At 38.9% G+C, this 22,453-nt stretch overlaps 1 protein-coding gene across 1 annotated transcript in view; it reads right to left on the reverse strand.

Moving 5' to 3' along the window:
• Positions 1–22,453, reverse strand: part of LOC110170911 (receptor tyrosine-protein kinase erbB-4) — a gene marked incomplete at its 5' end in the record, with an annotated part of 420,000 nt that overhangs the window by 143,653 nt on the left and 253,894 nt on the right. Inside the window, one exon of the mRNA XM_055166723.1 lies at positions 19,336–19,468. Coding sequence (XP_055022698.1) covers positions 19,336–19,468 — 133 coding nt within the window. The remainder of the gene's footprint in view (positions 1–19,335; positions 19,469–22,453) is intronic.

The raw sequence follows: 22,453 nt of genomic DNA on the forward strand, positions 1-22,453 counted from the left end.
GAGGTGAGCGGAAGGACAAAAGTGCAAGAAAAAAGAAAAAAACTTAATTAGAAACTTCTCCACAAAACTTCTGACATTGGTTCTATTGAGTCAAGTAACTAGGCCTACATCAGTGGTGGATGAAGTACTTGATTATGGCCACGTTCAGACTAGGGATGGGCATGATTAATCGATTAATCGATAATTGATCATTAAGAATTTCATCGATTACGTTAATTTTAATCGACAAACCGAATGTAGGTTGCTGTGCGTAGCGTGACCAAACATGGGTCCGTACATGTGTCTCTCTGCACTCAGAAGTCTGCAACGTACTGAAGCACAAATGTGTATTTAACGATGACTTGTACAAGAAAGTCCACGCTTTCCGTTGCGTTCGGGACAAGTGTGAGTCCATGTGCACAGTGTATAAAGCAGCACATATGTTTCTGTGTCCAGTGGGAAAAAGTTTTACCAGGTGAGAGTCGCGCAATGTCGATGACGAGTCCCCACCTCCCTCCCCCCGTACGGTGTCCTGGTTTTGACAAACGTAAATCTGGTCACACTAACCTGTATTCCACTGAGTCATGTCTTTTAATCCGACAGAAGTTGAACCGCATCAGCGACACAAGAGCTGTAGTTTTATCTTCGCTGAGTTTATGCAAATTAGCGATGCAGTTTTAAGTTTAGTTTCTGTGAGAGTTGTGCAAAACTGAATTAAACACATTATAATGTCAAACGGATTGATGTGGCTCTAGAGTCGTTACGGTTTATATGTCGTAAAGTTGAATTTATTTATGCAGATTAGTAGTGCAGATAGTAATAATAATGATGATCATTTTAATATAAAAACATTAATGATTAATCAATAATCAATCGTTAATTCTTCCGACGATCGATTAAGAAAATTTCATCGAATGCCCATCCCTAGTTCAGACTGCAGCCTGAAGTGACCCAAATCTGATTTTTTGGCCCCTATGTGGCCTGTATCTGATCTTTTAATGACGATCTTTAACGACACAGATCCGATTTTTTCAAATGTGACCCAGGCCACTTGGATATGTGCTCCTGAAACCGATACATATCTGATCTTTTGACATGCGACTTCAGTCTGAACGGCCAAAGCGCATTCATCCGACCTACATGTTATCAAAGCGACAAATGTACACAAACGTTCTTCTTGTCATACAAAAATTGTTAATGAACTCCGTGTCACTGAAGCAAAACATTACTATCCCACCACTCTTGGCTACGTCTCCGCATCCACACGTTCCTTTCAACAGACTGCCCCACAAAACACCACGGCCAAAATCCTCGTCCTTCTCCTTCTCAATCTCCTCCTTAAAACAAGTAAGTTGTTCATGTTGTGGCTCCGGTACGAGAGGAACTTTAAAATCTCCAGGTGCTCAATGCTGCGTCCATGTTTGGACAACTTCTGTAAACACAGATCACGCTCACTGCGGTTGACGTCGTCGTGTCTCCAGTGCACATACTGGACACTTTCGGGCCGTTTAATGTTCACACTGGAGTCACATACAAGTCTCATTTAATTGGAAATGTGAACGACCTCACAAAAACATCGGATTTCACAAAAAAATTCCAAATTGAGCATTAAGCCCTGCAGTCTGAACGTAGCCTTATTTACTCAAGTAAAAGTAAAAAAAACAAAACAAAAAAAAACCTTAAAAAAACAAATGAAAAAAAATCTACTTAATAAAACCTATCAAAGTATCTGTTTAAAATGCAGCTTAAGAGTAAAAAATAAAAGTATTGTGCAGAGATTTTTAGAACAATTAAAGCATCAAATTTAGTGACTTTGATATAGATTTGAGTAACTGATTGATTGACTGATTTGTTTTATTTTGAGTTTGTGCCAAAAGAGAAACAATAATCATATGTACAACAGAAAAGCACATTTCTCTTTCTATTTGTTTTTGTGTTTTTGTGTATTTGGTTTGCTCAAAGTTGGAATCGGAAACTCAAATTAAATGTGCCAAAAATAAGTCTCAGTCATTTCCTCAGATCTCAAACCTTAAAGAAAAGCACTTTTTATTTTTCAGTCCAGATCTAAAATGTAGCAGAGTAGAAAGTACAGATACACGTTCTCAAATATAGTGAAGTCCAAGTAAAAAGTGTCCACTGTAAAATAAACTTAAATAAAGTACAAATCCCTAAAAGTTGTACTTTCACTTTTGTACTTTGTTTACCTTCCACTACTGGCCTACATAGAAAGCAAACAAATGTTGCATGGATCATACAACTGTAAACAGTGATAGTGAGCATGGGTGTGATTTGGCTCTATCACGTCTGTCTCTAGTTCACTTTCTATTGAAAAACCGTCACTCCTCTCTCTGTAACTGCTGCTGTCAGACTCGTCGTTTTGGTCTTAAAATATTCATATTAACCCGCTCTACATGATCCTGGTGTTTATAGTTCACTATTTTATCTGTAAATCAAGATATGAACATTAATAACAGACCAAACAAGTTAGAAACGGGTTTGACTGACAACACTACTAAACCCCCGCTCTCTGTAAAACTAGATGTGGCGAAACTTCAACATTCTAGCTCCTGATTGGCTTTTTGTTGTAACACAGTGAGTTCTGGGATGTATTCACCAATATAAATGATCAGATTCAACATTTGTGAAGTTACTTTTTGGATATTTCATGGTAAAGTCCAAAGTAATCGATATGAAAAACTGTTAAATTATCACATTCTAGAATCTGAAAGCCACGTATTGAAAGTATGAACACTAGTAATGATTCTCACATCATGTTGTTCTTAATAATACGAGGTAAACTAATTTATTTAGCTCAAATAAAATAAGAAAGTATGAACTGAGCGGTTATGTTTTTTTTTTTTTATTTACAAGTAATTAAGACTTTTTGTTATATATTTAATCTTAGTTCCTCATCACAAACAGACCTGGAAATGTGTTTTGTTTCATTCACACATGTTTAACACACAAACCCTGCAAATTTAGACTTATTTTGTTCTTCTCTCAAACAGAAAACCCTCTATTCCACTTTAAGATGTCATGTGTTAACACAGGAAGCGCTCCACTGTATTTTTAAACTCCATACAACTTCACTATAATCACGTGGATTATTACAGACCTGGAATTGTCAATCTCTAATAAACTAAAGGCAAACGGTAGCTGTTAACTCGAAAACTACCAATTCATGACATCACAAAGTGGAACAGAGCTTTTAATTTTGAAGATATAATCAGACTAAACTAGCCTGATTCATCAGCTGGTTTTACTTTGTTTCACTTCGAACAAATCGTCTGACCTCACAGCCTTAGATTTCGTTTGCTCGACGGTAGGCGGGTACTTTTTATCATTTAACCAATTGCTGTTATTTGGTCGTGACGTAGGTAATGCGCTGCTAACGGGGCTAATTGCTATATTAAGCTTTTCCCAAATCCCGCAGGAAGGACAATAACATCTTTCACCTTGATAAAATTCGCTAAACATTGTCTTCGGCTCTAAATCCTCGATCTCGGGAATCGTTGACAACACTGAATATATCACTTTTCGATGATTGGCTGGTGCCTGAATTTGCACTTCCGGAGTTTTTGCGAATCGTCTATTGTAGTTTGATTCCTGACCTAGTTGCTGGAGAGAAATTAAATTGAGCGCCAGCCTAAACACCCAAAAATGCGTGAAAGAAACTCAACACAACCCCAGGTGTATTTTTGAGGAGGTACCAACATTCTAACACGGTTTAAAGCTCACAAGAGTCAATTTTGTGTAATATCGGACTTTTAAGAGTGTAGCTTGTCAGACTTGTCCGCATCTATAAACAAGACCAAGCGTGACTGTGAGGAAGTAAAATGTACCTAATAAAAAGGCCAGGGGGGCATTTTGTCACAACCCCACGCTGCTTCCGACCAAAATATTGACTTGACCCTATGTTCCCTTCTCAGAAATTCCATTAAGTCTTCTTCTTGCTTTGGGTTATCCGCTAAGTTGTGACCATTATCGACCGGGCCGGAACTCCAGTTTTTGTTTCATTTATAGACATGAGAAAACATCGGCGAGCTCTTTTCACATGCTAGGTTAAATGTGAATACACCCTACGACCCAGCGCTTTAGAAACCCTCGCTCGTCCCGGCCCCGTTGCCTGGAAACTGGTCTGGACGTAAACAACATGGGTAAAAATGGGTAAATATTGGATGTTAAGACTAAATGGGCTGTGATTGAGTGGACTGAACCGCAGCTGTTGGGTTTTGTGTTGGCTCCGACCACACTGAACCGGAGATCACAGAGATGTTGAACTAATGATAGGGTAGCGGGTTTGTGTTGTCATATTTGTGCGGAATCAAATCGTCAAGGCAATTGATTTTGAAGGGGTTGCGGTATACAAACTGAGAAGCAGTTCTATTATCAGATAAAGCCAGCGTCTAGGTCTGCAATCAAACAGAAGAGTATGTAATTTCATATAAATAATACAACAACCATATGGATTTGAAATACAATAGTTACAGGCTGACATGATTTGTTAGAAACGACAGATGTGTCAATCAATTTGAGATCAAAATTTGGAAGAAAAAAGTAAAAATAATGGACACCTTTTATTGAAAACGCTATATTCATCCAAAACAACGTATTAAAGGGATAGTTCAGGATTTTTGACATGAATCTGTATGTCATCCCCGTGAGCAGTGTCGTGCATCAACACTGACTTACCCCCGACAGCGTCCGGTGAACCGAGATACTGTCCGTTTTCGGTGCTGACGAAAGTAGTCCGGCAAGTTGGCTGGGGACTGTATAATAAAGCGTTTTTCTTCTCAAAACAATATTTGTTCAAAAGAGTGATACATTTGCATCACAAAACCATCGTCACCTAAAAAGTCAGACCTCATTATCGCTTGGCACTATTTTCTTTCAGTTCGTATCACTGTGCGCTGCTGCCAGGTGACAGCCGCGCACGAATCCATCACTTTGTTCAGTTGTTCGGCAGTGTTTACATGCGCAGACCACCATGACGCGAGAGAGCTAACATGAGAGCTAGAGCGATAAATATATAAGCTTGTACAAGATACATATGAATATACCTAAGAAATGGTGCGAACTCTTGATTCTCCAGGCTGTAACAACAAAAATCTGGCTGAATCTCCACGCACATTTCACTGTTTTCCTGTCACGGACTTTGCGCTGAGGAAAATTTGGCTTCTTGCCTTTGGCTTCAATGTGGAAACCAAACCAGGTAAGAACGAAGAAGTGCCGCTGTGTTTACAAGAGAACAGGTTCAAGAATCAGCTGTAACTCTGTGTGCAGTAAATCACTCAGTGTCATATCACCAGTGAAGCTTCTACAAAACGTAACTTTATAAGTCGACTGTTATTACTATTGTAAATGTCGCGTACACTATTGGCAGCAGCTACGTGGACGTGTGGATGATTCCATGTTTCTATTAGTCGTCCATGCTTCAGTCACAGTGTAGACTCTATGTTCACTGTATATGAGTTTATAAATGACGTGATGATGATTGTGGTTCACTCGGTCTCTCACGGCTCCAGCTTCAACTTGTACCACTTCTCTGTCTCTCTTCTCTCTCTCTGCTCGTTCTAACTCCATCTGGTGAAATTCGGCATCAGTATATTTGGGTTCACAAAGATCTCACCTTGGCTTTGTGGTAAAGGCAAAGTCTTTATTGTCGGTGTCGTAATCAGACATGTTGTCGCTAACATTCCGAGCAGTAAACAAAGTGAACCAGGTGCGGCTGTCACCTGGCAGCAGCGCACAGTGATACAAATGGAAAGAAAATAGCGCCAAGCGATTATGAGATCTGACTTTTTTGGCGCCGATGGTTTTGTGATGCAAATGTATCACTCTTTTGAACACGTATTGTTTTGAGAAGAAAAACGCTTTATTATACAGTCCCCAGCCAACTTGCCGGACTACTTTCGTCAGCACCGAAAACGGACAGTATCTCGGTTCACCGGACGCTGTCGGGGGTAAGTCAGTGTTGATGCACGACACTGCTCACGGGGATGACATACAGATTCATGTCAAAAATCCTGAACTATCCCTTTAACACGTTTCATAAGTTTTACGTCCTGAATCTCTCCTCCCTTTGCTCTCCATGCTAAGTCACTCTCCCCTTCAGAGCACCATCACAAGACAATTAGTCCTGCTAATGAAACTACTGCACATCGCGTCACGTTTGTCAAGTTGTATTGTACAGTTTTGTATCATGTTTTTGTAGATTTATGGAGAATTGTCATCTGGGACCATGGATGTATAGAGCCCAAGAGAGATCTCTAGATTACTCAAACATGTATGGATGACATCTAACACCTTTTCAGGTATGTTTTTAATCAGGAAACATTATAACATGGTAGAAAGTAAAAAAAAAAAAAAAAAAAAAAAGTAGATTTTGCATAATACAAACTTTATTTCATAGTCTAAACAAATTAAAAAAGAAAAAAATACAGTTGGCCTATTTGTCAGTTCTGGCGTCATCTTGAATTACTACATTTAAACAAAAATAGGACGGAAGGTTGCTTAAAATTATTCCCCTAAAGTTTATTAGTGTGTTTTGTTGTTTAATTTCACTGCCTTTCCACAGACTTGACCTCTAACTTATGACATCAACGGCTTGTCACCATGGAGACAGAGAATTTTTCCATAAGCCCACTGAAATACTTTAGTTTATGGGCAGAGCGTTGTACAAACTCATACTGCTAACCACTGAATAGGGCCCAGGACATCTAACACCTCTTCAGGCATGTTTTTGATGTTATAACATGGTAGAAAGCTCAAAAAAGTTGATTTTGCTTAATAAAAACTTTATTCCGTAGTCTAAAATGAAAATACAGTTGGCCACGGTCATCTTGAATTACTACATTTAAACAAAAATATGACTAAAGGTTGCCTAAACTGATTCCACTAACGTTTACTTTAGCTTTTTCTTGTTTAATATCATTGCCTTTCCACAGACCTGACCACTGCTCGTCGCCATGGAGATAGAGAATTTTTCATAAGCCCATTGAAATACTTAAGCTTGTGGGCGGAGCATTGTACAAACTCGTACAGCTAACCATAAAGAGGGTTCGAATAGAGCCCAGGAGAGATCGCTTGATTACTCAAACATGCATGGACGATATCTACAACCTCCTCAAGCATGTTTTTGATGAGGGAACTACATTATAACATGACAGAAAGCTCAAAAAGTCCATTATAATAATACATAATGAACTTTATCCCGTTGTCTAAAACTGGCAGTTCTGGAGTCATCTTGAATGACATTTTGAAAAATTACAATTGCAGTTGTCTAAAATAAATCACCTAGTTCGCCGGTATTTTTTCACGTTTACATTTGAAGGAGCACTGTGTAACAATTCTAGTGGAGAGTTTGCACGGAATGTTACACGGTATGACATTAAACTTATATGTTTAGAGTTTTTTCAGATGTTGTCATTGCCAAAATGAAAACAAATAATAATAAAAATGCATTGAGTTATTGCTAGGGGTGTGCAAAAACATTGAAATATTGATATATTGTATAGTTTAATGTGATGATAGAGTATTGGTATCGTGGGCTGCTGTATCGATATATCACCAAGAGTATTTTTTTGTATATTTTTGTTACAGCTACAGTTTTGTTGCTTGGTTAGAGGAAGGAAACTTATTTATGCAACACATTTTCACTCTTGTCGATTTAAATGTTAAAAAACTTTGCACAAGAAGTGGTTGAGCAAAGACTTTTAGTCTACGTTCAGACTGCAGGGCTTAACGCTCAATTCAGATTTTTTTGTGAAATCTGATGTTTTTGCGAGGTCGTTCACATTTCCAATTAAATGTGACTTGTATGTGACTCCAGTGTGAACTTTAAACGTCCCAAAAGTGTCCCGCATGTGCACTGGAGGACACGATGACGTCAACCGCAGTTCCTCTCGTACTGGAGCCAGAACATGAACAACTTACTTGTTTTAAGGAGGAGATTGAGAAGGAGAAGGACGAGGATTTTGGACGTGGTGTTTTGTGGGACAGCGGCAGCGACGTCCGTTGAAAGGAACGTGTGGATGCACAGACGTAGTCAAGAGTGGTGATGTGGTTCGCTTCAGTGACACAGAGTTCATTAACAATTTTCACCTACTTCAGCGCAGAATAGTGACGTTTGTGGCTTGTTGATAATGTGTAGGTCGGATGAATGCACTTTGACCGTTCAGACTGAAGTCGCATGTCAAAAGATCAGATATGTATCGGTTTCAGGAGCACATATCCAAGTGTCCTGGGTCGCATTTGAAAAAATCGGATCTGTGTCATTCAGACTGTCATTAAAAGATCAAATACAGGAACATAGGGGCCAAAAAATCGGATTTGGGTCACTTCAGGCTGCAGTCTGAACGTAGCCTTAGTGTCACAACCATGATTTAGCCTTATTTTTATTGAACCATGTCGAATCGTTTTGAAATATATCGTATCGAATCGAAAGTGCGCTGTATTGAGATATGTATCGTATCGACAACTTCTTAATGATACCCAGCCCTAGTTATTGCTGTGTGGCCTTTCCACAGACATGCCCTGTAACTTGGCATGACATCAACTTCTTGTCGCCATGGAGATAAACAACTTTTATTCCCATACTGTGAAACATTCCAGGCAAAGCAAGAACAGACTTATTGATTGAGCGTCTCCCCTCGAACTGTAAGCGTCCTGGTTCGAGATGTTATTCACTCCAGCTAAATTTCAGTTTCCTTACAGCTCGCTCACAAACCGAGTCAAAATATCCCTGAACAGCTTTACCTCACACAAACCGCATTTTTCCATAAACCCACAGAACAACATTAGCCGCATTCGAGCTCACACACACCTCTCCTGTGTTCGCGTTCCATTCAGATGCCCAGGGCGCACTCATATCCTAAAAAATATGCTTTCCTTGCAGTCTGCCTCTTTCTCCGGCGATTTTCAGATAAAACGTTGTGATATCTTGCGTGTGCCGAGTTTGTATTCAGAAGCGTACAATAGCGGAGTGGGAGGCTTGTCTGGTAAGGATTAAAAGCTGCATTGTGTAACTTTTCTGGTGCAAGGTCCGTCTCAAACGCTTTTCAAACCCTTTTCTCCATGGATGTCGTTGCTTCGTCTGGAATGTTTCGCAGAATGGCGTTAAACTTTTCTATCTTCACAGAGATAGATTAGACGGGGTATTTTTGAGCTATAAAACCAGCTGTAATTGAATAAACGTAAGGTAGAACTCTTTAATGTCAAGACGTATACGTAGAAACAAGCGTTTGACAGACCCACAACAAAAAAACCTGCACCTTTTTTCAACTTCTTGTGATAACCTGATGAAGCGAAAAGCAAGAAAGCACCACCTAGGCTGTCAGAAATATTTCCCGGCATGCATTTCCATATCAAGGGCTGGTGGGGAGCTGTCTGCTGACTCACAGAAGGAGTTTTGTGGCTTGATTCGTGGCTCTGTTTGACTACAGGGCCGTTTAGCGTCCGTAAACACATGACGGAAAAGTTGGTGTAAAGAGACATGAATGCGTTTTCGATGAGGAGCTGGTGTTAGAAAGCTGGCATCGCAAGAGAAAATGGCGTTTGTTTGAGAGACTGGAAATAGAAAAGTTGTGATGGAAATTTATATTGTGGAAAAATTTCTCTCTGTCTTTGTGTAAATGAATGTGATTTCTACCTGAGACCAGACCACCACAGGAAAATATTGATTATAATTGATTAAATTAAAATAGTGATTCATTTATCTTTTAAAAACATACTTGGTCTTGTAACTAAAACTCATTTGATTTGTTAGAAAGACCCTTCAATGTAAATTAGGGATGGGCATGACTAGTTGATTAATCGATAATTGAGAATTTTGTAGATTACGTTCATTTTTTATCGACAAACCAAATGTAGGTTGCTGTGTGTAGCGACATGTCCGTTTTGCAAGTCTTGTCCTGGCTGTCCGGGCTTTTTTTTATAAAGTGATGCAAATGTTCAGATTTTCATTACCTTTTATTGAGCCATTAAACTGAGCATGTCTCATAGCTCTCTGTGCATCAGAAGGAGTGAGCAGACACCAACAGTTGGTCGGTCTGCAACATGCCGAAACGCAAATGCACATTTAACGTTGACTGGTAACAGAAATTCCCCGCTTTTCATCCCGGTCGAGACAAGTGGGAGGCCATGGGCACAGTGTACAAAGCAGCACATATGTTTTGGTGTCCAGTGGGGGTGTCAGGGATGTCAAAGCACCAGGACACCGAAAAACATGAAAAAGTTTTACCAGGTGAAAGTAGCTCAATGTCGATGACGAAGCCTCACCTCCCACCCCCCGTACGGTGTCCTGGTTTTGACAAACGCAAATATGGTCACACTAACCTGTATTCCACTGAGTCGTGTCCTTTAGTCTGACAGAAGTTAAACCGCATCAGCGACACAAGAGCTGTTTTTTTCTTCACTTAGTTTATGCAAATTAGCCATGCGGTTTTAAGTTTCATTTATGTGAGAGTTGCGCAAAACTGCATTAAACACATTATAATGTCAAACGGGCTGATGTGGCTCTAGAGTGGTTACGGTTTATATGTTGTAAAGTTATTTATGCAGATTCATCTTTAATTCTAGATCTTTAATTCTCCCGACAATCGATTAATGAAATTTAATCAAATGCCCATCCCTAATGTAAATACTTCTGTTCCCTTTTGCTTGCTAATCTTCTCAGGAAGTGACAAAGGCAGATAAATATGGAAACAAATCAGAACAAGCACATCTGACCACACCTCAGTAGGAGTCGTCACCTTCTCAATTTGAAATGTATGAAATGTCTTCTGGTCGTCTCAGAACTATATAAACTTGGTGCTTTGTAACATTCAGGGTGAAATGGGGCAAGATGTGGTAGGGGCAGAGACAGAGACCTAGGCTCGGTCCATATCTGCTGTTACAAGAATAAACTTTGGTCTATATTCCAAAAACTCATCGGGCTTCGCAAATGGATTAATTATTTATCTTTAAGAGAGATATTTTTTTTTCCACGACAAAGTGTTGCCACGATACTCAGATGTAGAATTTGATTTCAAACAAATAGACTCGATGCTCAGTACTGATTCTGATACCAAAATGATAATTAAAAAACAAAAAAACATTTTCTTTAGTCAGTAGAATGTGATTTTTAAAGTTAAATTATAGTACTTTCTTCTTCTAGGTTCTGTAGTGGTCCATTCTAGTCTATGTGCTCTTATTTTTGTTGTGATAGAGCTCAAGATGGTTCTAAAGCTACTCCGGAAAGCTTCATTTCTGTCCTGTGAATGTAACATTTTCAGTATAGATACCTGCTGAAATGAGTATCTACGTAGTTTCAATACTAGTTTTAATACTGATTTGTATCTGGTTTTCAATACTTGCATGATTCCATAGAAACAGAAAGTTAAAACCATCAGAAACAAGCAGGCCTAGTAAGAGTCAGGTCTACTCAGAGTAAGGACTATGGCTGGGCATCATTAAGAAGTTGTTGATACGATACATACCTCGATACATAGGCCACGATACGATACATATCTTGATACAGTGCACTTTTGATTCTAAAAAATAATGGCTAAATCATCATCGATGATACACAATTACGATCGATACATATACGATACTTACATGATCGATACATATGATATATTTCAAATCGATTTGATATGGTTTAATAAAAAATAATGGCTAAATCATCATCTGTATCAGCTGTGACACAAAAAAGTATTTTTTCAATCACTTCTTGTGCAAAGTTCACATGAAAAACCTAAATTTTAATCCTCAAAACTGTGAAAATGTCAAATGCGTCACATAAACGAGTTTCCTTCCTCTGAACAAGCAACAAAACTGTAGTGCTGTAACAAAATAATTTACTAACATATACCAAAAAATACTCTTGGCGATATGTCGATACAGCAGCCCACGATATCGATACTGTATTTTCACAATAATAATACAATATATCGATATTTCAATATTTTTGCTCACTCCTAGTAAGGACACATGCTTTTTTAAGGTTTTAACTTAAAAGTCCCATATTCAATTCCAAGACTAAATGATTAAAAAAAATATTCTAGAGAAGGTGTATGGACTTTAAAAACACAGTGGAACACTTCCTCTTCCATTGTTCAAAAATACCTAAAAAAAAAAAAAAAAAACAAAACAGGGATTCTTTCCACAAATCTGACCTGTAACTTGGTCTGGTTTGGTTTCCATGACGATAGAAAGGTTTAATGCCATACTGTGAAACATTCCAGGCAAAGCAATAATATCAACATGGAAAAAAAAACAAAAACAAAAAAACGGTTGACTGACCCTCCACCAGAAAAGTTACACACTGCACCTTTAACATTTGAATCGGCCGCTCACAAATCTATTTCGGCTTCAGCTTGTGTGTTTTTCAATCGCTTTTACCTTGGGCCAAAAGAGAAAAAAAGAAAAATAAATAAAAGAAAAATAAAAGAGTGTACCCACAGTCTCCCATTGCTTCCGTTTGACCCCGAAAATAAATTACTTTTTCGCAGTGAGGCGCGCCGCAGCGGGGTGGGACTCACCCCGCGCCGGTACTATCCTGACCCCCCTGCGCCTTGAACTCTGACCCCGGCCAATGAAGCGGCACTAACACTCGCAGTCGCCGTGGTTACCCGGTGTGCGGCAACAACAACAAGCTCTGACCTGATATCCTCTCCGTGTCGGCCATGTTGTGAGGAGACTGCGTTTACGGGGCGAAGGCTTTGGCTCAAACACACGGAACATAATCTATAATCAGATTAATAAATTGTAATGACATGTATATACAGATTTTTATTATTTTACTTCTTTATTATTATTATTTTTATTGTTATGTCTTGTGAAATTGCGCTTCCAACAAAACAGTTTTACATAGTTCAGTACATGGAAAGATGTGATTAAAAATGTAAAAACAAAAACATATTCCAATTAAAATTTTGCACAAAGTTTTCAAACCAAACCACAGCACTGGGGATCTTGAGAGTTCTTTTATTGTTTTTTTTTGCAATCATTGTAATCTCGCAATCATTGTGGGTAGCTAAATGGGAATAAGACATGATAAATGATCATTACAATAGACCAGTGTTTGAAAACAGAACTCGCATTCTAAAGGGTGGGACCATTCCACAAGCTAAATTCATTGCATTTTCAATCAGTGTGTATAAATGTACATCAGGGTCCTGGTTATGATTGGGTTTTGTGAGTATCCCGGTTTTTTCATGGTGCATTTGTACAAAGTATCCCGGTTTCAGTATCCTGGTTATTAGAAACAGGGTTACTGTAGCTGGTTTATTCTGATAGTAACCGGGATACTGTGGCATGTACACGCAGTATCTCGGTTACTGCAACATAAAGTTGAGTGCGCATGCGTCCAAAAGACAAACACTTTCCAGTCTTTTCACCACAACAGTAGCGGCATAAATAAAGTGACCGCCATAAATAAAGTGACCAACATAAATAAAGTGACCGCCATAAATAAAGTGACCAACATAAATAAAGTGACCGCCATAAATAAAGTGACCACACGTGAGTGAAATGACTGTAAAATAAAGAGCTGCGCTAAACCTGCACACGTACAATCTGCACTCGTGTGACCTCATGTGATCGCTGAAAAGCTAAAACATGAACTATCTCCAACTCAATATATACGCACAGAACAGACTCACCATCATTAGCACCTCTTCTGTCACAAAAAGAACACACAAAATCCACTGAGTCGTGTCCTTTAGTCCGAAAAAACCTGATCACATCAGCAGCACAAGAGGCGAGCTGTTTTTATCACCACTAACAGTTTATGCAAATTAGCCATTCGAGTATAAGTTTTGTTTCATTAAAACGTAAACAAATTTGGTCAAAGCTGAATTATATGATCAAACGGGCTGATGTGGCTCTATAGTGGTTCTGGTTTATATGTTGTAAAGTTGAGTTTATTTATGCAGAAGATTTTAATGAAGAATCTGTTGGGTTTGATCTGTGCAGTGGATTGTGGGAGATCTCATAGCTCCTCACCGCTGGTTGAACCTCCTTAGCTTCCTCTGCTACAGGAGCTCATGATTTGTATTTTTCCTGGTTTATTAAATTAAATTAAGTAAATTTTTGCTCTTGCACATTTGTAAAATCATGTCAAGAAACCGGGATACTACATTTGATAATGTACACGGGAATATGAGTATCCTGGTTTCTCAGCATGCATGTATACGCAGTAACCTGAATACTGACATAACCGGGATATGGCTAATAACCGGTATACTGATGTGCATGTATACGCACTCAATGAGAGAGTTAGAGTTAGCCACCAAACATCACAAACTATGAAAAACTAGGGCTTTTTTGACATCTTAGAACCACTGTACCACACCTGAGTAAGCCCAAATACGGGAGGCACCGAGGGGTGGACAAAGGAGTTTATTGTCCCGGGGCCCAGAATTAGACCCTCTTCCCATTCATGTATACTAGAGAGGGGGGCCCTTGTGAGTTTCTTTGCCCCGGGCTCCCAAATTTCTGTCGACGGGCCTGCCAGAGGCTACACAATATTTCAGTGTGTGTGAAGCACTGTTCTGTTTTGCTCTGTTTATTGACACAGTGAATAGGGCTGTGCAAAAATACCAAAATATTGATATATCATATCGTTTAATATGAAGATACAGTATCAATATCATGAGCTGCTGTATCAATATATCGCCAAGAGTATTTTTTTGGTATATTTAACTACATTATTTTGTTACAGAGCTGCAGTTTTGTTGCTTGTTTAGTGGAAGGAATCTTGTTTATGTAACATATTTGACATTTTCACTGTTTTGGTGAGTAAAATGTTTGTGTTTCATATTCACTTTGCACAAGAAATGGGTTTAACAAAGACTTTTACTATCACAGACATGATTTAGCCTTTTTTTTTTTACTGAACCATATCAAATCAATTTGAAATGTATCGTATCAAATCAAAGGTGCACTGTATCAAGATATGTATCATATTGTGGCCTATGTATCGAGGTATGTATCGTATCGAGGTATGTATCGTATCGAGGTATGTATCGTGGCCTGTGTATCGAGATATGTGTTGTATTGTGGCCTAAGTATGGAGGTATGTATCGTATCGTGGCCTATGTATCGAAGTATGTATCATATCGTGGCCTATGTATTGAAGTATGTATTGTATCGTGGCCTATGTATCGAAGTATGTATCGTATCGTGGCCTATGTATCGAAGTATGTATTGTATCGTGGCCTATGTATCGAAGTATGTATTGTATCGTGGCCTATGTATCGAAGTATGTATTGTATCGTGGCCTATGTATCGAAGTATGTATTGTATCGTGACCTATGTATCGAGGTATGTATCGTATCGGCAACTTCTTAATGATACCCAGCCGTAGTAATGACTGACGGAAATGAGCATACACACTAACAACTATGTATTTATGAAAGATGGGGGTGGGATTAAATATGTTTTTCGACTTCCTAATTTTCTTCTATAATTACATTCAATTTTAAGAGAAAGTAAAAATAAAAATGAATTAAAAAAACAAACAAAAATAAAAAACTATAGTGGGCCACTGCAGTTTGACAATGAAATTTTAGTTTTATTTCCTCGACCACCACAAATCCCGCTTTAATAAGTGAACTTTACCAAAAGGGACTGGAACTGGAAGTTATTTCCTAAAGTTCAGTTATGTTTTATTTTGTGCCTCATTAAAAGGAATGGGACAGAATGTTCACATCAGTAGCAGGGTGTACGTGCTTCTGTTCTGCACACTTCACTCACGGAAGGGTATAAATACTGAGTCAGTATTAGCCACAGCTGCCTTTGGGCAATCTGAGAGAGAGATTGCTGCCATTTTGAGACCTAAAGCCAATCTGAGTGAGGATTGATATTTTCTGGTTTTCTGTTCATAACTACAGGGGGAAATAATTGATCATAATATTATAAAAAGTACCACAATCATACTTCCTCTCAGAGTACTTTTATTTTATCGTCAAATTTAGTTTTATTGTTCTGCAATTCTGCAAACCCTCTTGTTACACCATCTCTTGGGCTCGAAAATTAATAGAAATTTAACCAATAGGCGAGTTTCAGCTGACGTCATTGTTATTAAAAGCCCGCGTTGCATGCTGGGAAATATTTTGGTTCGGAGGCAAGAAACACGGTAGCGGTCAAACACAGTGCGTAACCTCGCGTATTTATCCCTGATAATGGTAAACTCCTGCTGCATTATCGGATGCACAAATAGAAGCACGGAAGAAGGAAAATGTCTTTTTCATATTCTGAGTGAAAAGAACTGCTAACGGTGAATTAAACGGCTTTCAAACATTCGCAGAGCAAACGTAGAAGATCCTAACAAACCGTGGACTCCAACAAGTTCAACAACACATCGAGACTCTTGGAGGTTTTCATCTTTTCTGCTGTGAATGGCCCAGGAGTTTCCACCAAGTCATTGTGGATATCGCCCAAGTGAATATTTGTCCAGGTAGGTAGTTGGCGATTCTGACCAGAAAGTTTGGTTTGGTCCACCTTTTGTCGGGGTTGAAAAGGGTGATTTGGCGTCCGTCGATGCTTATGACCAATTTCTGGTCAAATGGTCTTGGGTCCTCTGCCGTTAGAGTGGATAAATAACCGGGATCAATACCCTTTACGTGCTTTCTCGCTCCGTCCGTCATGTCGAATTAGTGTTTCTTGCTGCCGACCAAAATAATTCCCAGCATGCAACGCACACTTTTGTCAAAAATGAAACTCGCCTATATCAATGAAATGCAATTTTAAATTTTTTAAAGTAGCAAAGTCAAAAAAATCCAGAACTAGTCCATTTTCAACAGTTTGCAATGGTCCAAAGTTATTCCTCACTTACTTTTTGGATTCAGACCATCCTAATTATTCACAGCGATGAGTTTATAAGTGCTTTTCACAACTATCAGAGCCTAGTGCCATTTTGCCCTCACAGGAACACTAACAACAACTAGTCTGCTAACACACACTTCCTGATTACCTTACAATATACTTATTTTGACCTCAATAGCTGCTTATACAATACATCTCTATCACTTTTTACTCAAATCCATGAGGAAAAAGTCTACAAACGTTCACTTGAAACTTGACTATTTTTTGCATTAGAAGTCTTCATCCCTAAGAATTCCCTTTGAATGCCACTTTCTCATGTCATGTCACTACAAAATGGTGACATAAGAAACCGGAGTCTTTGTACACTGACAGCTCTGATCTCCATGGTGACGCATCGCAGCTCGCCTGTCCAATTCTACAAACAGCGCAAAGTGAAAGCATCATTCTGGAACACTCACAAAATGTAGCATAAACTTCCATCAGGGAGCGACTGCGAAACAAATATGGTGTAGTCTCGTGGCGATTCTTTCTAAAGGATGTTTCGGTATTGATACTTTGCAGTGCCATCTCGCTGTGGGTGTTCTACTTGTGTCTCTATTGGCGGAATATTCAGCAGTTACTACGGTGACGCAACGTACACATTAGCAAACACAGACTAAGGCTACGTTTATATGATGATGAACATACAGAACTGAAGATGTAAAAGTGGCATCGCGTCTTCACTTTTTATTCCGCGTTTAGACGAGCGTTTTCGCATTTTCCTGCAAAAGTGTGTGGAATTCGATTGAGTATGCATGCCAGAGGGCTAGATGGTGACTCTAGGTGGTGATGTATATAAACACGTATGCAACGTGAGCAGATCTGACCAGAGTTTTGCGTCTTGGGCAGTGTAGATGGAAACGCTACAGCAGAGCGTATTCAACTTTTCCACTCTCGACGTTGGTTTCAGATTTGCGTTTTTAAGCCCCAAAAATGCCGTTACCGTCTAAACGAAGGCACTTCCGATCAAATATTTTGTCATTTTTACCCACAAGCATTCTCATGTAAACAGGCTGAAAACTTAAAAAATTCAAGACCAAAAAAATCCAAAATGGGGTGACTGTAGCTCAGTTGTTAGAGCGCTTGTCCACTGATACAAAGGTTGGTGGTTTGAATCCCGCTCTCAACATAAACAATCAAAAACAAACACACAATTCACACAATGATTCCAGCTCCCACAGAGGAATGTTTGTCCTTGGGCAAGACACTTCACCTACATCAGCCCCGGTGTCTGCGTACACTGGTATGTAAATATCTGTGTGAATGAGTGAGTGATTTCTTGTACTTTGAGTGCTTTGAAGGTGGAAAAGAGCTGTATAAAAATGTGACCATGTATTTAAACAGCACATTTTCAGGAGTGCATGATCTATACGAGCGTTCATGGGCCTGTTTAGATGTCTGATTTTCAACAAAGAAGGTGAGAGTGACTATTTCCAAAACTGTCGGCTAATGCTAACTAGTTTGTGACTTGAGAGAGACTTGTTTCACAGTACAAATCAGCTCATCTGTTATAGTCTGGTTGTTTTAAAATAAAGCCAGTTTAAAGTTGAACTTGAGTAACTGAGCTTCAGACGGAGTAGCTTCACACTCCCAGGGAATGCTGATGACAGCATCAAAGTATCAACTGTATACAGGCATCATACAAGTGTCCACATGTGTGTAGTGTTTTCCATATGTGTTATGAAATGTTGGTAATGTAAATGAGGGACTGTTTTTTTTTTCTAAACTACTACTAGATTTTTTTAATGCATTTACTTCTTTAAGATCAGTATATAATTCTGATATTAAAGAGTATTTCAATTCTGTTTGTCATTATGATATATGTAATGATATGTAAAAAAAACCCAAAAACAAACCTGTCCACGAACATCTAAGGAGTAACCACTGTACTCAAAAAAGAAACAAATTAAATTTTCTTTGACTAGATCTAGTTTGTACTTTCTCAACCAAGACCATAGATTGTAGAAGTTGACTGAGGGACTGTGACGGCCAACCAACCAAAGCACACCAATCAGGAACGAGGTTGCTGAATGTACGCAAACCTGCCAAATCAGCAGTACGAGTTAGGAGATATAGTTTGGATCTGCAAGAACAAAACAAGACAAGATTTTGACATTCTTTATAATAAAATAAATTGTATAATCCAGTTCCCAATTTTTGCCTCAACATTAATTTATGTAATATTTTTGCTGTCATTGTAGCAATGCTTTTTGGGAGTACAGCTTCTCAAAAAAATTTAACTCACCAGTACTTAAAAATCTCACAAGATAATTTTCAGCATGTGCACAATTTCATGGCAATTTTGTCTCACGAGATCTTGCCGCACGAGATCTTGTCCCATCCCTAGTACGGGTGATTGGTCAGAATATGAATGTTCATATTTTGATTCAAGGACAAAAAGCAGAATAAAAAACACCAGAATCACCTAAAGCCAAAACTAAAACTAAAACTGAAACAGAAGATTCACAGATATTTACAAAGCATGCTCCAGTGTGGCTTCCGTACCTCTGTCTCCAGGAAGCGTCGCAGTGCTCTCTTCTTCTTGATGCTCTTGCGGCGCACGTACACGGCCACGCTGAGGGCATGGATCACCAGGAGGAAGAGACCACCGATGATTCCAGCCGCGATCAGAGGGGTCCTGGGAGAGAGCAAACGGAGAGCGGTCAGAAACAGAAGACAACGTGGACTCAGCAGAACGATCTGATGTTTTATTAAAGAAGGCCTTGTGCTCGTGTTTGCTATGACACCTGTGAATCTTTACGTCATCATTTGCACGTTTTAAATCGCAATATTGATCTAAAACAACTTCATAAAAGAAGTATGTTTGCTGACTTTTGCGTTTGAAAACTGTGGTGCCCAATGGGAGCTAACATCACCGTAAACGTCATCACAAAAGAGCCTTGAAGCTGTTGGTACCTCCTATGGATCACTGCACTGCATCAAGTTGCTTCCAAATCCTATGTGTATCACCAGTTAAAAATAATAATAATTGGAGAACAGAGTAAGTGCACAGCAGTGGGCGAGTACTCGAGGCGGTGAGAACGGGTGTCTTAAAAATAAACAATTAAAGACGGCTCAAACATGCACGAATCACTCCAAATATAACTTCCAGGGAGTAAATGATGAAAGGCAACAACTGTAGCGTGGTTAAAAGCTCTGAAAAGTAAATTTTAGGTCTGCTTTAAAATAATAGTTCAATTTTTTTTTGTGTATAATTTTCCCTCCTGCTGAATTTTGTAGTCGTTTATTCTGCTAAATAGACAGGGTTTAGGTTCACCCCTTTAAAAGTACCTTTACTGTTAATTGTAAAGTATACCTATTTTTTATTTTTAATAGTTAATTGCATAACTTTTAAGTCTATTTTGATCTTGCGCTGCTAGTAATTATTTTCTCTTTTCATAAATCTACATAGTTTGCTTGTCTTCCATTCCAGAGCTTGCAAATGTTTGGTTCCACCTTGTGATGTCATTAGGTGATAATCCAGACTTCCAGTGCTCTTCTGTGATTGTCAAAAAAGCGATCCACTGTGTTTATAAACTCCATACACCTTCACAAGAAACATTTGAATAATTTGGTTTGCCAAAATTTTTATCTTGGTTTAGTCTCAATGAAATATTTTCACTTGATAGTGTACCAGAAGATACTGAAAACTTGGCTGTTAATTTCAACACTACCACTTGATGACATCACAAGGTGGTACAGAGCATTTTGAGCTTTGGAGATGTCGATATAATGCAGAAAAAAAACGTGTGAATGAAACAAATAAACAAACAAAACAAAAAATATGTTTTGGGAACAGGATACAGGACTACATTCATACCATACTCCACACCCAACTGTACAGCAACTCACCCTTATGTTCCAAATAATACTCCCTACAACTGTACAACTCACCCTTATTTAACAGATAATACACCCTACAACTGTACAACTCACCCTTATGTAACAGATAATACTCCCTACAACTGTACAACAACTCACCCTTATGTAACAGATAATACTCCCTACAACTGTACAACTCACCCTTATGTAACAGATAATACTCCCTACAACTGTAACAACTCACCCTTATGTACAGATAATACTCCCTACAACTGTACAACAACTCACCCTTATGTAACAGATAATACTCCCTACAACTGTACAACAACTAACCCTTATGTAACAGATAATACTCCCTACAACTGTGCAACAACTCACCATTATGTACCAGATAATACTCCCTACAACTGTACAACTCACCTTTATGTAGCAGATAATACTCCCTACAACTGTACAACTCACCTTTATGTAACAGATAATACTCCCTACAACTGTACAACTCACCCTTATGTAACAGATAATACTCCCTACAACTGTGCAACAACTCACCTTTATGTAGCAGATAATACTCCCTACAACTGTACAACAACTAACCCTTATGTAACAGATAATACTCCCTACAACTGTGCAACAACTCACCATTATGTACCAGATAATACTCCCTACAATTGTACAACAACTCACCCTTATGGAACAGATAATACTCCCTACAACTGTACAACAACTCACCCTTATGTAACACATAACCCTATGTCTTGTCAATCATTATTTCATCTTTGACACTACGAAACGCTTTTCTTCGTGGAGATGTTTCAGAGTATGGCATTAAACCTCTCTTATCTTCATGGAGACCAAACCAGACCATGTAACAGGTCAGATCTGCGGAGAGGCAACCCCACTCACAGTCAGAATGTCTGTTTTTCTAGGTATTTTTGAGCTTTAAAACCACCTGTAATTGAATAAATGTAAAGTAGAGCTGTTAAATGTCACACTGTGGAACATTCCAGACCAATGACTTCTCCATAGAAACAGAAGCAGGTGACGGGTCCTGGACTAAAAAGTTACATAGTGCACTGATTTAAATTACATATGAAAGTGTAGTCATCAGAGTTGGCATTTCATTTGGAAAAAAAAACAAGAAGATTTCACAGACTTTCACATCCTTATGGGCTATATATTTTACTTCTACTTTTAGCTCTGAATGACACGTTTCTATATTTGCTTTGAAAAATAGCTGCAACTTCCTCCGAGCACATTACATCGACGGACAAAATGTTCATTTACAGAAATATCCCTGCCGTATTGCCAGCCGACTCAACCCCGCTCGCAACTTCCCTTTTATTTTCGAGTCAACTCCTCTCCTAAACTCCAACCGCTGCGCTCCCCGCTTTGAAGTAAGAAAAAAAGAAAGTCCTCCATCAATTCTACTATGTCCCAGAAACATCGCGGGTCCCGAAATGACAAGCAATTTCCGAGCTTTCCAAGATGCTTCTACTTACAAACTACTGGGGAAAAAAAAAAAAGCTTTTGTACCACGCGGAACTTTTATTACCTAGCTAGTGGCGAAGTAGCCGGCTAAAACTCCTCGCGGCTAAAAGCACACTTACGCCGCGAAAGGTTAGCCGCACTTTCGCTAGCTGTAATAACACCGCTAATGCATTTGCCATTTACATACGGTACGCTGCTAAGTCCCTATATGACTTCTAATCTTTAAAAAAAAAACACCTAGGATGAAATAGCCATCTTTTAGTTTCTAGATTACGTTCAAAACCCTATTAGCCGTTCCACCCATTAGCCGCTA

The sequence above is a fragment of the Boleophthalmus pectinirostris genome, unplaced genomic scaffold (genome assembly GCF_026225935.1).
Source record: "Boleophthalmus pectinirostris isolate CB_2022bp ecotype Guang Dong unplaced genomic scaffold, ASM2622593v1 HiC_scaffold_11, whole genome shotgun sequence".
Taxonomy (NCBI): domain Eukaryota; kingdom Metazoa; phylum Chordata; class Actinopteri; order Gobiiformes; family Gobiidae; genus Boleophthalmus; species Boleophthalmus pectinirostris.